The sequence below is a fragment of the Eptesicus fuscus genome, chromosome 7 (assembly GCF_027574615.1).
Source record: "Eptesicus fuscus isolate TK198812 chromosome 7, DD_ASM_mEF_20220401, whole genome shotgun sequence".
Lineage (NCBI taxonomy): Eukaryota > Metazoa > Chordata > Mammalia > Chiroptera > Vespertilionidae > Eptesicus > Eptesicus fuscus.
In genome coordinates, this window is record NC_072479.1 from 36915837 (window position 1) to 36931223 (window position 15387).

At 33.1% G+C, this 15387-nt stretch overlaps 1 protein-coding gene across 4 annotated transcripts in view; it reads left to right on the top strand.

The window, feature by feature from the left end:
• Positions 1-14933, top strand: part of NAP1L1 (nucleosome assembly protein 1 like 1) — a 32809-nt gene extending 17876 nt beyond the window's left edge. For 2 of the 4 annotated variants that reach the window (XM_028148640.2, XM_054718834.1), the window contains 12 exons: positions 5223-5364; positions 5830-5910; positions 6519-6647; positions 7677-7748; positions 8422-8561; positions 9004-9149; positions 9245-9264; positions 9927-10049; positions 10699-10728; positions 11237-11284; positions 12792-12861; positions 13531-14933. In XM_028148640.2, coding sequence (XP_028004441.1) covers positions 5223-5364; positions 5830-5910; positions 6519-6647; positions 7677-7748; positions 8422-8561; positions 9004-9149; positions 9245-9264; positions 9927-10049; positions 10699-10728; positions 11237-11284; positions 12792-12827 — 967 coding nt within the window. In that variant the 3' untranslated portion in view covers positions 12828-12861; positions 13531-14933. Of the gene's footprint in view, positions 1-5222; positions 5365-5829; positions 5911-6518; positions 6648-7676; positions 7749-8421; positions 8562-9003; positions 9150-9244; positions 9265-9926; positions 10050-10698; positions 10729-10959; positions 11056-11236; positions 11285-12791; positions 12862-13530 lie in introns of those variants that run through there. The other 2 variants (XM_054718832.1, XM_054718833.1) reach the window with 2 other exon arrangements.
• The last annotated feature ends 454 nt before the right edge of the window (positions 14934-15387 follow it).

The window sequence follows — 15387 nt, forward strand, 5'->3', positions numbered from 1 at the left end:
CTGTGTTTATCTTTTAGCAGGACTATGCTGTTTCATTGATCTTTTTTTCCCTCTTGTTTTGTCATTGTCACACTTAATTACCATGGCTTTATAGTATGTTTTAGTATCTGGCAGGATGAGTTGCTTTCTTCTGCCACCCCTCACCTCACACAAGCTCTCCACTCCCACTCCCTTCGTAGTTTGACCTAACCATCTGTAGACCTTTATCATACATACATGAATGAAAGTAAGTTTATCAGGGTTCTTTCAAAAAACAAACAACTAAAATTTTGTTTTGCTTTGTTAATCCTCACCTAAGGATATTTTTCCATTGATTTTTTAAAATATATTTTATTGATTTTTTTTTACAGAGAAGGAGAGGGATAGAGAGTTAGAAACATTGATGAGAGAGAAACATCGATCAGCTACCTCCTGCACACTCCCCACTGGATATGTGCCTGCAACCAAGGTACATGCCCTTGACTGGAATCGAACCTGGGACCCTTGAGTCCACGGGCTGACACTAGCCACTGAGCCAAACCGGCCAGCGCTCCATTGATTTTTAGAGAGTGGAAGGAGCGGGAGAGGGAGAGACAGAGAAACATCGATATGAGAAGGACACATTGATTGGCTGCCTCCCACTTGCGCCCGACCATGGCCAGGGATCGAGCCTGCAACCGAGGTACATGCCTTTGACCGAAATCGAACCCAGGATCCGTCAGTCTGTGGGCTGATGTTGTATCCACTGAGCCAAACCAGCCAGGCCCAAACTAAAATTTTTTATAGCTATTGCATTGAATAATTAAATATATTAGCATGGTAGGGAGTTATATCATTTTTCATATTAAATTGTTTCATCCATATCCTTGTATTTATTCAGATCAGACTCTGTCTTTTATTATAGCTTTTCTATATAGTCTGTTCTTGGTTAATTCTTATATACTCTAGTTGTGTTGCTATTGTGAATAGTATCTTAATTTTTTAATGTATTTTATGGCTGGCTGTTCTTGATGCAGAGGAGGGCTCTTGATTTTTTTTTATTTTTATTTTTTTTAGTTGATTTTGTATTGGAAATCTTGGTACACTTATTATAGTAATTTATTCTATATTTTCTCCCATGGGTAAAAGATCTTACCTGCAAATACTGGCAATTTTTAGCTGTAATCTTCCACGCTACACTAAACCACTTGTTTGTTTTTCTTTCTTTATAACATTGGCCAATATTATGGTGAGCATCAGTGTTAAAATGGGCATCTTTGTCTTATTTCTAACCTTAACCAGGAATGAAAATAAAATCTCCATTAAATTTTGTGTCTATGATTTTTATGACCTTTTTTTTTTTTATATCAGTTTGGATGGTCTTCTGACTTTTTCTTTGAATCATTAAGTACATATTAAGTATATATTTTTTGAAATACATAGTTTGGATATCAAACTAACCTCACATTCCTGGAATAAGCTTAGTCATGATGTACTGTTACATCATTGAGTAGGGTAGTTAATACATTTATTCAGGATCCTTATTCATTAGTGAAATGAATTTATGCATGTATGGATGTACAATAAAAAAACTTTCAAGGGTGGTAATTCTATCCCCTGGTTTTAGAGTCAAGATTTGGACCGCCTAATGAAATGAACATGACTGCTTTTACTTTTTTTCCTGTTTCCTGAAATGACTTGTATAAGATGGAAATTAACTGTTTCTTGAACCGTTGGTAGAACTCTTCTAAAAATTTACTTGGATCTTTGGGATTAGGGAAGTAAGGTTCTGGGGAATTTTTTCTTATTTTTTTAAACTAATTGGTCTCTTCAAGTTCTCTTATGCCAATTTCAAAGTTAATATTCTTCTAAATAATGGATGCATTTTACCAAGTTTAAAATTGATTAGTATATACCAGTAATTTATGCTATTTTTAAAAATATGTGATTATTTTCCCTTTGTATTTTGCATCTTCATCAGTTTTGCCAGTTGCCTCAATCATACTTGTTTTTTAGAGCCAGCTTTTGATTTTTTATTTCTGTATGTATATTTGTTAATTGCTGCTCTTTCTGTGGCTTTAATGTTATTATTTCCTTCTTATTTCTAATTTTCCAATTTCTGTATAATTTTTTAATTGAATGCTTAGTTCATTTAATTTTTTAAAGAGGTTAATTTGTATCTTTGACCTTAATCTGTTTTTGTAAATGTTCTGTGAGTGTTAAATATGAAGATCTATATGCTTAAATTAATAGCCCAAGCTTATTCATTTTGTGTTTGGGTTCTTCTTACTTCTCATTATTGTCTGCTTGACCTAATAGTGTCTGGGAATTAAAAATCTTAATTTATCTGTTCTCACTGTAAATCCATCAGTAGTGGATTGTGTCATAAATTGTTTTGAGATTAAGATAGTTTTCTTTTGGGTTTTATTTACCTGGCATGTCTTTTTATATCCTTGTATCTTACTCTGATGTGAATGTTTGCTTCTTTATTAATCATTGCAGCTCTACATTTCTTAAAAGTGGTAATATTTTGGACTCTTGCTACCATATTTTCCTTATTTTTAAATTTATTGTTTGGTTTTTCTTCTTCTGTTTTCCATTGAATAGAACAAGGTGACTTCTGATTTCAAAGTTAAATACATTCCTTTTTTGTTCTTATAGGAGAGTGGCTTATAACCCAATACCTAATTTTATTTATCCCTATTGATTTTTTAAATTCACCAATATCTATATTGTTTATAAATAACTTCTAGTCCTCTGTTTCTTTCTTTTAAGGCAACAGTAAAATTTCCCAAGGTATTTGAATACCCTTACCTTATAGCCTCTCCTGGATTTTTTTTAAACTTACAAATTATTTTTTAAAGTTCTCAATTATCTTAAAATTTCACTTTATTCTTGTATATATACAGTATTTTCTTTTGAAACCTTATGTCAGTTTGATTTTTTTTTTTTTTTTGTAGGTTATTTGCTTTCTTCATTGAACTCTTAGAATTTTTTTTGTCTTTGATATTCATAAATCTCATTAACATGTCCGGGGTTAGAGTAAAGATTTTCATATTGCTTTTTAACTTTGAGAAATTCTCTTTTTTTTAGATATTCACCGCCCTTTGTTTTTTAGCTATTGTTAGCGTCATTCATATCTCAGCTTTTCTGTCTCCTATCTGGAGAGCTTTTCAACCTCAGACTTTCTTCAGTTGAACCTGTCTTGTTTATCCTATTTGTTGGTCATTTTAGTTACTGCATTTTTTATAATAATCCTATCTTGTTTCAGATTTCTTTGTCTTGTCTCATACTGCTACTATCTTCCCTCTTTAAGTATATATATTCTGTTGAAATTCTTAGTCTAATAATTCTGCTTCAGGTGATAAGTATTTCATTCATTCTGTACTCAAGTGTCTAGTTATTTTGGCCTTAGAGCTTAGGGATTATGACAAGTATTGAGGGAGGAATGAAGATCAGTCTCTGGTTTGTGACAATCCTGTGGAGTTTAAGAAGGGGATGGGGTGAACCTAAGGAGAGTTTCAGTTACTTTGGATTTAAAGTTTGCTGATAATTCTGGGCAATTTTTTGGCTACTTTGGGAGGAGGCAGTCTCCTGGTTGTAATCCATTGTGTCTGGATTGAAGGGGGTGGAATCAGTGCTTGTGGGTTTTGAGTCAGTTCAGTTTGCATCAAATCCATGTTATTCTAGAAACACTAGCACTGGGCTCTGAAAGGTGAAGGGGACAGCAATGAGTGTTGAAAGGCAAGCGCAGAACTTAAAGGCTACCCACTCTCGTCATCCTAGGGTGTTTTTCCAGGTGGTAGCTCAACTCCTATACCAGTTAAACACAGACTTCAATCTTAGAAGTTGCTTGTGTATGTGTGCATGTATGGTATATGTACATGTGCACACCGGAGTGGGAGTAGAGGCCAGCTGTCCAATGACAGAACATTAAGCTTTTTGTTTGTAAGAAATAAAGTTGATATTGGTATTTATTTTTTTGCTTGGTTATCTTTTTTTATATATATTTTTTTTATTGATTTCAGAGAGGAAGGGAGAGGGAAAGAGAGAAACATCAATGATGAGAATCATTGATCAATTGCCTCCTGCACGCCCCCTACTGGAGATTGAGCCCACAACTCAGGCATGTGCCCTTGACCGGAATTGAACCCGGGACTCTTTAGTCTGAAGACTGACGCTCTATCCACTGAGCCAAACCGGCCAGGGCTTTACTTGATTATCTTAACTAAAGTGATTTAGTAAGATACTTGATTTACAACAATCTGTCTATGACAGGAAATTCTAATCTGGATTCTAGATCAGTTACACAGATTTACTGAAGTTAGGTAAATTTTGATTGTTAGCATCTTTTGGGAGGTAGAGGGGTTCATACATGTAAGCATTCTTTGAGGGGCTCACAGACTAGGTGTGTATAACCTTTTAAAAATCTATGTACCATAGTAAATTGTATAATACATGAGTTACATCTCAATAAAGCTGTTAGTTAAAAAAAAGTCCCCTCGTCATAAAATATTATAGTCTTATTTAATATAATTTCAAATTAAATAGGGAATACAATAGAAAATAATGGTGTAGGGTACTATCCTGTTTACCAGTATACATATGCTCCCTTCCTTTCCCCTAATACTAACTTGTACCGGTGAGATATTGTTTTGTTTTTTTGTTTTAAGAAAGTTCAGGTTATCATTTAGCATTGTCATTCCATGGCCTTTTTTTTTTTTTTTTATCTTCACCCGAGAATATTTTTCCATTGATTATTTTAGAGAGGGGGGAAGATGGAGAGAAAAATCAATGTGACAGAAACACATCGATTGGTTGCCTCCTGTACGAGCCCCGACCAGGGCCTGGGCCTGAGAGGAGCCTACATGCCCTTGACCAGAATTGAACCTGGGACACTTCAGTCTGCAGGCCAATGCTCTATCCACTGAGCCAAACTGGCTAGGGCCAGACTTTTTAACTTTAGAAGATAGGCTGTATTTCACAGCTGAGATGCCAATGCATAAGAACAAAGCTGAACTTGAGTACAATGAAAGGTCTGGGTTGATAATCTGATTTACATTTCCCCATCAGTTTAATGTACTTGGCTAAATATCTACTTTTGAACTTTCATGCATTTATACCTCTTAAAGTTTAATTATTTTGAGTTAGTATATCTTTGCTTCAAATAGGAAACCTATTATGCTTCAATTTTAATATGATAAAAGAAGTGTAACTTGTGTCTTACTGGTATGCTATGTAATTGATGCTTTCTAACCTTTCAGCTTGCCTAAGGTAGTTAAAAGACGAGTGAATGCTCTCAAAAACCTTCAAGTTAAATGTGCACAGATAGAAGCCAAGTTCTATGAGGAAGTTCATGATCTTGAAAGAAAGTATGCTGTTCTCTATCAACCTTTATTTGATAAGGTAATGCTTTCTATTACTTTGTTTTACATATGTAAAATTTGAGAAGGTAATAAAGCTCCAGAAGCAAAAAAATTTTTTTTTGAAGATTCTTACTGATTTTTAGAGAGGAAGGAAGAGAGAGAGAAAGAGAAACATCAATGTAAGAGCGAAACATCAATTGGGTGCCTCCTGCACACACCCTACCTTGGGATCGAGCCCACAACTTGGGCATGGGCTCTGACGGGGAATCGAACTGGCAGTGCACTGGACGATGCCCAACCAACTGAGCCACATCGACCAGGGCCAGAAATAAACTTTTTTTAGACCTCTCAGCAAAAATGGTTATTAGATGTATTTGGGAAAACTGTCAATAATAGCAATTCAAGTTATGGTATGCATTAATTAAAATCTATGGGTTCCTAATGAGAAACAGCTAGTTTTTAGCTTGGATATCATTTAAGCTTTTTTTTTCTTCAATCATTTTAGCGATTTGAGATCATTAATGCAATTTATGAACCTACGGAAGAAGAATGTGAATGGAAACCAGATGAGGAAGATGACATTTCGGTTGGTACCAACTTTAATTTGGGGTATTTTATACCTTGGGAATGAAAGCATTTCCTTCAAACTTCATGATGACATACAAAGGATTGTTCCCTTTTTTTCACGTGAAGAAATGGAGGCTTCTAAGTCACTTGCCCACAGCTGAGACACAAATCCAGTGCTCTGTTAAATGACCCTGTTTCTCCAGAATTGCTATTTTAATATTGTTTACTTAAGAGAATATAATATTTTTATAAGAAAACATCAAGGAATAAAACATTGGACAAGGTTTATATTTCTTTTGCTTTTCCTGTTTACTATGCTTAAAAGTAGTTATTTTTCATGACTTTAAAAAATTATTTTCCTAAAACTTTTTCTATACCTCATAGTCCTAGTGGTTCTCTTTGGGAGCAGTATAGTTGTAGCAATATTTATAAAAGTAAGGTTTGGTATGGGTAATAGCAGTCTTTACACAATTGGACTAGAACTGTTTGGGCTGAAAGTTATAATTAGTGATTGAGGGTTTGTTGGTTTCTATATATATGCCACTACATTTAATTTAAGGGGATGTATAAGATTTTATCAAGAGGTTTAATTTAGGTTTTCAGTAATGTATGCTGTTATTTTTCAAGGAGGAGCTGAAAGAAAAGGTCAAAATTGAAGATGAGAAAAAGGATGAAGAAAAACAAGATCCCAAGGGAATTCCTGAATTTTGGTTGACTGTTTTTAAGAATGTTGACTTGCTCAGTGATATGGTTCAGGTAATATTACTCATAAAAATATCAGGTTACCTCAGAGAGTGTAAACCTTTGAAATATAAATGTTTGATGACTAGTCTCTCCATAGTTGATATTTATAGAATGGTTGCTTTCTTTTGAAACAGCTGTTGTCTGTAGAGGGGAAATTGCAGCTTTTTTTAATGTAACCAGATGAATTATGATTCATTTAAAAAAATAGATAATGGAATAGTCCCTTTAATAATTGGTCATTATTGTCTTGTGCTTTCTCAGACAATAGCTTTGTGCCTTCTGTCTCAGATGCTTAGTGTGTAGGTGGGATGTGAGAGACTTAACCATGTCAGTGGTCTTACCCAAAAGACCTTTTCAGTCTGAAACAGCTACTCTATAGTACATTTGTATTTTATAAGAATGCTGTAAAAATACATATTTTTATTGATTTTAGAGAGAAGGGAGAGGGGGAGAGATAGAAACATCAATGATGAGACAGAATCATTGATTGGCTGCTTCCTGCATGCAACCCTGACCGGGAATTGAACTTTGACCTCTTGGTTCATAGGTTGATGCTGAACTACTGAGCCACACCAGCTGGGCTATTTTTAACTCTTTTACAGTTGTCACTGTATCTGGGGAACATTGTCTTATAATCAGAAGCATTTCTTGAATCACTGCCATCTGCACTGTAGTACTTGTTTCCTGATACTATGATTGTTGGAAGTTAATATCAAGAAAAAGAAATGATCTCAAAACAATGACTCCTTATAGAAATTCTACTTTAACCAAGTAGGAAAACATCAAGCAGAAAGAAGGAAAGGAACAAGAGCAGCAGTTACAATCACAATCAATCAGGAAACATTTAAAAGCAAACATACCTATTTTAGACTTGGTTTTGTGCTCTTCAGCCCATTCAATCTGGATAATGAAGTAGTCACTGCTACATAAAACTTAACTTGAAAATGTCAGTCATCTCAGTGTTCATTGTCCAGTAAGAGAACACTAGTCCTAAAATGCCATATTACTCATTTTTTTTTTTTTAATTTTTTTAATTTGAAGGAACATGATGAACCTATTCTGAAGCACTTGAAAGATATTAAAGTGAAGTTCTCAGATGCTGGCCAGCCTATGGTAAAAACTTTGAAATACTTCCAATTTTTGTAACAGATGTTTACAGATAAATAAATGGAACTTTCTAAAAAGAGGTGTGATGTTTAAAGGTTAGAGATGGGGATGAGGAGAAATTAAAAGTGATACATGCCAAGGAAGCATGAATAAGAAAGTACTTATTTTGTATTAAAAGGCATGTGTCTGGGACTTACATAAAATAGAAGATACTAGAGGGCCCCTAATTTCCCATTATGAGAGCTCAACCAACAGCTTTTTCCCAAAACCATCAGTAGTATAATGTAAAGTATGGGCAAAGCTACTAAAGGCTGTAGATTCTTATATTGGCATGTAATAAGGTTGGGCCTTTTCTCTGTCCAGCTTAGGTTCTAGTCTAAGATTTAACATTTCTCTTTGTGGGGATGGAGAGAGGAATGAGGACTGGTCAGTTTATTCAGATGTGCCCAACCTATTTCATAAACATGTTACTAAATAGTATTGTATGCTGAACTAAATTTTGTGCCCCATTTTGCTTTTAACATAACGGGGATTTATCTGACTGTTTCCCAGAGTGGGAAAAACACTGTCACTTAGAATTTTATGTTTATAAAAACTAAAGATAAAGCTTTACTTACTAAAGAATTGAAATTGATTATGTAGGAATTTAATTCGTTTTTATACTTTTTTTTTTTTAAAGAGTTTTGTTTTAGAATTTCACTTTGAACCCAATGAATATTTCACAAATGAAGTGTTGACAAAGACATATAGAATGAGGTCAGAACCAGATGATTCTGATCCCTTTTCTTTTGATGGACCAGAAATTATGGGTTGTACAGGGTGAGTTTAATTTTACTATATTAACAGAATGTTAAGTCTGTATTTGTAGTACTTATGATTTGTGGTATTGGTATTTCTATGTATGTGTGTTAGACACATTCATAAATAGTTTATCTCCAAACATTTGAGTAAAATGTTATCTGAGAACTTAGAGCCATTTTTCTAGAATTCTTCTTGGCCTATGAACTATTACATTTCTACAAAGGAAATGCACATTTAAATTTATTATATTGTGAGTTTATGGTGATTGTAAATATGTTTATTGAAAAAATTTGTTTAGAAATAAAATTTTTCTCTTTACACGGCTATAGAAAGCCTTTGGACCAATTTTGCCTTCTAAAATTTGAAATTAAATATACTATTTATTTGGGAAAATCTTAGCATTTGAAAGTAATGTGTTAATTGTGATAGGAGATTTTTTTTTCCCTCTTTGTTTTGGAAGGTGCCAGATAGATTGGAAAAAAGGGAAGAATGTCACTTTGAAAACCATTAAAAAGAAACAGAAACACAAGGGACGTGGGACAGTTCGTACTGTGACCAAAACAGTTTCTAATGACTCGTTCTTTAATTTTTTTGCTCCTCCTGAAGGTAAATAGTGTTTTAGTTTGCATATTGGTGGTTGTTTTATTATAAGCTTTGTTTAATTTTTTTATTCATTTGAATTTCTCTTCTCAATTTTGCAGTTCCTGAGAGTGGAGATCTGGTAAGCTGAATTGTTATTTAATTGTTGAATTATTTACTGTGTATGAAATTAAAGGACTGGTTCTCAAAAGTGGGGAGTGGGGTAGTTGCTACTAGCATTTTGTTCTGAGGTTTGTAGTGCATGGGGATGCTCTTGATGCATCTGAAAAGTTCCATTCAAAATGCTCATAGTGCTTTCACTGAGAAATGCTGAAACGCTCAAGATTTTCTTTTCTTTTGAGACTTGGCAAATACTTTGAGGGATTCAAAGTTTTCAAGACTATATTTTTCTTCCTTATTGAAACTAGAATGTATTTGTGAAAGCCTGAGTGAGATTCTATTATTCCACTTGGTGTTTTCAGTAACTAATATTTTAAAAGGAAAACTGTAGTTATGTAATTAAGTTGCTTTATTTATATTTTACTTTTAAGCCATAAAAAAATAAACAACTAGTTCACTAATTTTTACTTCCCCAAATTTCTGAGTATATACATTGTTCTGCTAACTTTCTTTTTATTAAAAACTGTAAATGACTGTTTGGTCATACCACATTTAAGTAAGTTTTCAAATGACAAAGTTAAAAGTGAAGTTGAGTTAGTTACTTCATGATTTAAACCCAAGAGTCTTGCATGTGCTGATTTAAATAACAAAGTTAAATTTTGTGCTTTTGATTTTCTTAAATAGGATGATGACGCTGAAGCTATCCTTGCTGCAGACTTTGAAATTGGTCACTTTTTACGTGAGCGTATAATCCCAAGATCAGTGTTGTACTTTACTGGAGAAGCTATTGAAGATGATGATGATGATGTGAGTGGATCTGAATCCTGTAATAAAATCATTTAGTGAGGGTATGATAATCAGAATTGGTGAGAGTTTTAATGAATTGATGTAATTTTTAGAAAGCACAGCAGAATAATGCTATTTGGATAATTCCTGATGTCCTGTAGATAAATTTTCTGAGTTGTTTTAAATAGGTTCTCTTTGGGTTCATTTATTATAGTTTTTATTTTTCTGCTAATAGGAAGACTGTTCTGAATTAGTGAAACTTCACAATGTTTGGTTAGTACTGTAGATCTATTATGCTCTTGTCTTTGACCAAATAAAACATGCCAAGAACTTTTTTTTAGTGCTTAAAGTAACAATAGTAGGAAGCATAGAATTTTTATTCCAAGGAATATTAATTAAAGATTTAGGTAACATTAGGTTGCCCTCAAAGGTTTGGGTGTCTTTTATTGCTAAATGGCAATAATTCAGATAGACATTTTGTGCATTGTGTTCCACACATTAAGTATAAGAAAGTAATATTTACAATAAATTCTGTTACATCATACTTAACTTTAGGGAAAATATTTTTCCTTTTTTTAGATATTAGTGGATACAATGATGGATATAAATAATGTTGTTCTCAGAAGTTTGTTCACTTCATCAAACTTGACCCTTTTTTTCCTTTTTTTAGTATGATGAAGAAGGTGAAGAAGCGGATGAGGTAATGTTTACCAAATGAGCAAATAATACTGTTTAACACATTGAGAAGCAAATTTGACTTATGTATTCCTTTGCTATAATCATTATTCTGTGATAATGCATAAAAAACATTTTTGGAAAAATTATGATTTTAGAATTTACAGCCGAAACAATGTATGTATAAGGTTTCAATAAATAAATTGTAAAACTCAGAACATTTTTTTTTATTTCAAATAATTCTGTTCTGCTGCAGGGTTATCAGCTCTTTGAAGAAGTCAAAAGCTGCAGTAAACTTTTTCCACGTTGGCTGCAGTAAATCTTTTCAATAAAAGCTGTCTGGATGTCTCAAGTTGTGTTGGGAAATTTTTCATAATAGAAGCTTTCATATTAAATTGCATTGTCACCAAACTCTGTAATCATGAAATTCTATTGACCTATAGAGTAACTTGTATTAAATTCTTCCTACATTATGAGCCATTTCTTGCCTACTATGTACCTACTTCATGGATGCATTTTGAACTTTAATATAGGAAGGGGAAGAAGAAGATGAGGAAAATGATCCAGACTATGACTCAAAGGTGAGTATAATTAGTGCTGTTTTCTATTAAATTTAAGGCAGGTTAAATAAAAGTTAATGTATCAATATAAAGTTTAATTTTATCCATTAAAAATGTCTAACCCATTAAATATATATATGTATAAAGTCCTCACTGGCATTTCAACAATACACTTAATTTCAGTGCATCTCTTAAGAAACTTATTTTAGGTCTGACCTTATATTTTTAAAATTCCAGGCTAAGTAAGCCCTAGAATTCTTTTTATTTATTTTTCACTTTTATTGTTTTCAGAGAGGAAGGGAGAGGAGGGGAGAGAGAGAGAGAAACATCAATGATGAGAGTCATTGATTGGGTACTGGAAGTTTAATTTTATCCATTAAAAATGTCTAACCCATTAAATATATATATGTATAAAGTCCTCACTGGCATTTCAACAATACACTTAATTTCAGTGCATCTCTTAAGAAACTTATTTTAGGTCTGACCTTATATTTTTAAAATTCCAGGCTAAGTAAGCCCTAGAATTCTTTTTATTTATTTTTCACTTTTATTGTTTTCAGAGAGGAAGGGAGAGGAGGGGAGAGAGAGAGAGAAACATCAATGATGAGAGTCATTGATTGGCTACCTCCAGTACCCCTTACTGGGGATTGAGCCCGTAACCCAGGCTTGTGCCCTGACCTGGAATCCAACTGTGACTTCCTGGTATGTAGATCAGTGCTCAACCAGTGAACCATACCGGCTGGGCTAGGATTCTGTTTTAATGGCATGCTGTCATGTACATTTTTTAAAGAAGCATTTTAAATTATAGCTTGTGATTTTAGGCTGTTTCCCCTCCAAAGGAAAGCTTATAAACAAAGGTCAGCTTTTTAAATTATCTGAATGTAGGAGTACTTGGGAATTAGGGGAGCAATACTATCTGTTAGATTCTACCAACCACCTCCCTTCTCCATCTGAGTCCCAGGAATTTGTCATACCAGGATTAGTAAAGGCCTTTGTTTTCTTACAAAATACATCAGACATTTTATCAGCAATTTTTTGAAACTGGTTTCTCTTTTCATTCATTCATTTGCTAAATGCTACAAAATATCCAAAGATACTTGAACCTACTGGGCAGGTAAAAGGAGATAGTTAAAAATCAAAATAAATATTCCAACAAGTATGACTTACTCCTAACAGCTAAATTAGGAATGGAATTAGTATTTTTTGAGTAACTGATCTATAAAAAGGCAAAAATAATGGTTATAATAACTAACAAATTGCTTGGTTATTTAATTTTTCAAGATTATGGCTCTGTCTCATTTTATGGAATTCATTCTATTGTGTAAAATTTGCATTTTATTTTAGCATTTTCATGATCTGCTAATGTTTGAATAATAATTTGCTGTCATTGCTAATACCCTTTTTTAAAAAAAATTTGGCAAAATTTTTGACAGCGGTGAGATAATGTGATAAGGTAGTTAATTACTAATGAAATATTTACTGAAGCTGGTAGAAAAAGATAGATTGACTTGTTGTTTTCCTTTAACAGAAGGATCAAAACCCAGCAGAGTGCAAGCAGCAGTGAAGCAGGATGTATGGCCTTGAGGATAACCTGCACTGTAATAGCCTAAACACAACTATTATTTACTTACAGACTTAACGTTTTTGTATTTTCTTGGTAGACCGAGTAATTTTTTTAAAAGGAAGGAATTGATACTTTAAAGACAATTTTGTTCTACCTAGCATTTTAAATTTAGTTTTTCTGCCAGATATGTTGAATGCAGAAATTCTCTCACACGTTTTCATTCATTGCTACGTAGTTTTGGTTCTTCTGGGGTATTTTTATCATGTAACTATTAGATACAGCTATGAAAATAAACGAACTGTTAAATGAAACAGATTTTTTTGTTTTGCTAATTTTTTCTGAAGAACCAAAGTATTTTTTCAGCTGGTAGTTAAGTGGGTTTAAGTTTTGTCTTTCATTACTTTGTTATAGAAATGCAGTGCCTATACTGAAACAATTCATTTTAAAAACAAAAACAAACTGGTCAAGACAATCTATGGTTAAGAATTTCCAGTAAGACTACATCTATTTGATTGTTCAATGGATTTTTAATATTTTAGGTGACATAGTTAACTATAAAGAACCCTAACTCAATTGTATGGTTATTGGTTAGTTACCATAGGGAGATGAATAAAACTTAGTATTTTCAGACGTTAAACTTTATTATTTTAACTGTACTTTTAAATTTAACCTCCATTAATTAAACATCTCTTCTTTGTGGTAGGGTCTACCTTCTGCTTCCCTGGAAAGGATGAATTTTCATCATTTGACAAGTTCATTTCAAGTTTTTTGTTGTTTGTTTGTTTGCTTGTTTTTGTAGCCTAAAATAAAAATGTCAAATATAATTTTAGTTCTCACAAGATAATGTCTTATAATTTTGTACTAATTCAGGCAGAAGTGAAGCCTTAGCTTGAATTAAGTATTGTACCCAGTTTACTATCATACTGAAGAAAAGGGTGCCAACTCTGGAAGAGGTATACTGCATTTAAAAAGAAAGTATAAAAAAAGAAAAAGATGATGTAATTTTTTTAAAAGTAAGTTAAGTTTTATTTCCTTTGGTTAGAATGAGAGAAGGCCGCAAGCCTCTGATTAATTCCAGTTCTTATTGTTTATAAAGTATGAGTATGTTGTTTACCCATGCTTCTGTTTACTATGTATTAAAATGGGTAGTACTGTTTACTTAACTACCTCACATGTGTTAGGCATATTAACTTAAATTATATATGAAATGTTTCTCAACCTTATTGAAAGCTTAAAAATTTGGAACTTTTTGCACCACAAGTATGATATTCAGCCCTTTAGTCTACCGCAGTTTGCTAAATAAACCAGAAAACAAAAGTTAAGTACTTTACTCTGGATCTGGTCAGGCAGTGCTCTTTTAGTGGCTCCTTATTTAATAGAAGTGGATGGATAACCAACTATTTCAAAGGTCCAAGAATTGTTTTTAGGTATTTTAGTTATGACCATAGAGATCATGGTTCTAAAATAGAAGTAAGGCCGTTTTTAAAGGGGTAGGGGGAATCCCATTAAACTTGATATTGTACAGCCACATTTAAAATACCTCAGGCTAATTACTGTTAATTTTTTCTGGTGAACTTAAAAGTTTTGGCAGTGAGGGTGGACTAATTGGATTGTAATTGGAAAACAGCTTAGAGTTTCTGCTAGTAATAAAATAACAGTAGGTTCATTTTTAGAAATGATAGCATTTGCATTTTGAAAATTTAGTATAACAGTCTTAGAATGTGAATGAATACACTTTGTTATTTGTGTACTACTATCTTTTTCACTCCTGAGATTTTAATTCACTACTGGAAATCCTTAACCAATTGCAATAGTTTATGGTGGGGGGGGGGCGGGGAATGCCATGAAAACACCTGATGTTTTTCCTCTTCATTTTCAAAATGATTTTGGTTGCTTTGATTAGACCTTCTGTGCTAATGTTTTTTTGTACCCATAGCTCATTTGAACACAGATGAACTTTAAGTAGCAAAACCACTATATTCTTTTTTTCTTTAGGAAATAGCTATTGCCAAAGTGAAGGAGTAGATACTATTTCATCTTGTTATATAAAGGGCAATGTGATTTGCAGAGGAATTGCTCTCTTAATAAAGTTGGGGTTTCAAAGAATATCAGTGTTCATCTATGCTATCTCTCCAGTTCCAAAAGGTTCTATTCCATTCAAGAAATTTGAGATATGTAATTGGAAGACCTTAATAAAATTTGCATTTAATTTTATAAAATGTACTGGTGATGTTTTGGGTGGTTTTTAAATAAAAATACTACCTTTTTGTAAGAACAGAGAGTAGAGATGTTTCGAGTTGGCTATTCTGTGCTTAGACCATGATGGTCTGTAAATTTGATTACTTTTAAATTACGAGCAACCTCCCAAGTCCTGCTGAATGGAGTTTGTATTGTAAGATTAGAAAGGGCTTCCACAGATTTTACTGAGTTAACTGTAAACATTTTTGAGGAGACTTCAAGTTTTTAGTTACTAGTTTTCTCTAACCCAGGAATTGGCTGCCAAGTTCTCAATAATTGAGTTAACTATGTTACTGCTGCTTTTAAGACTGAATTTGTGGGT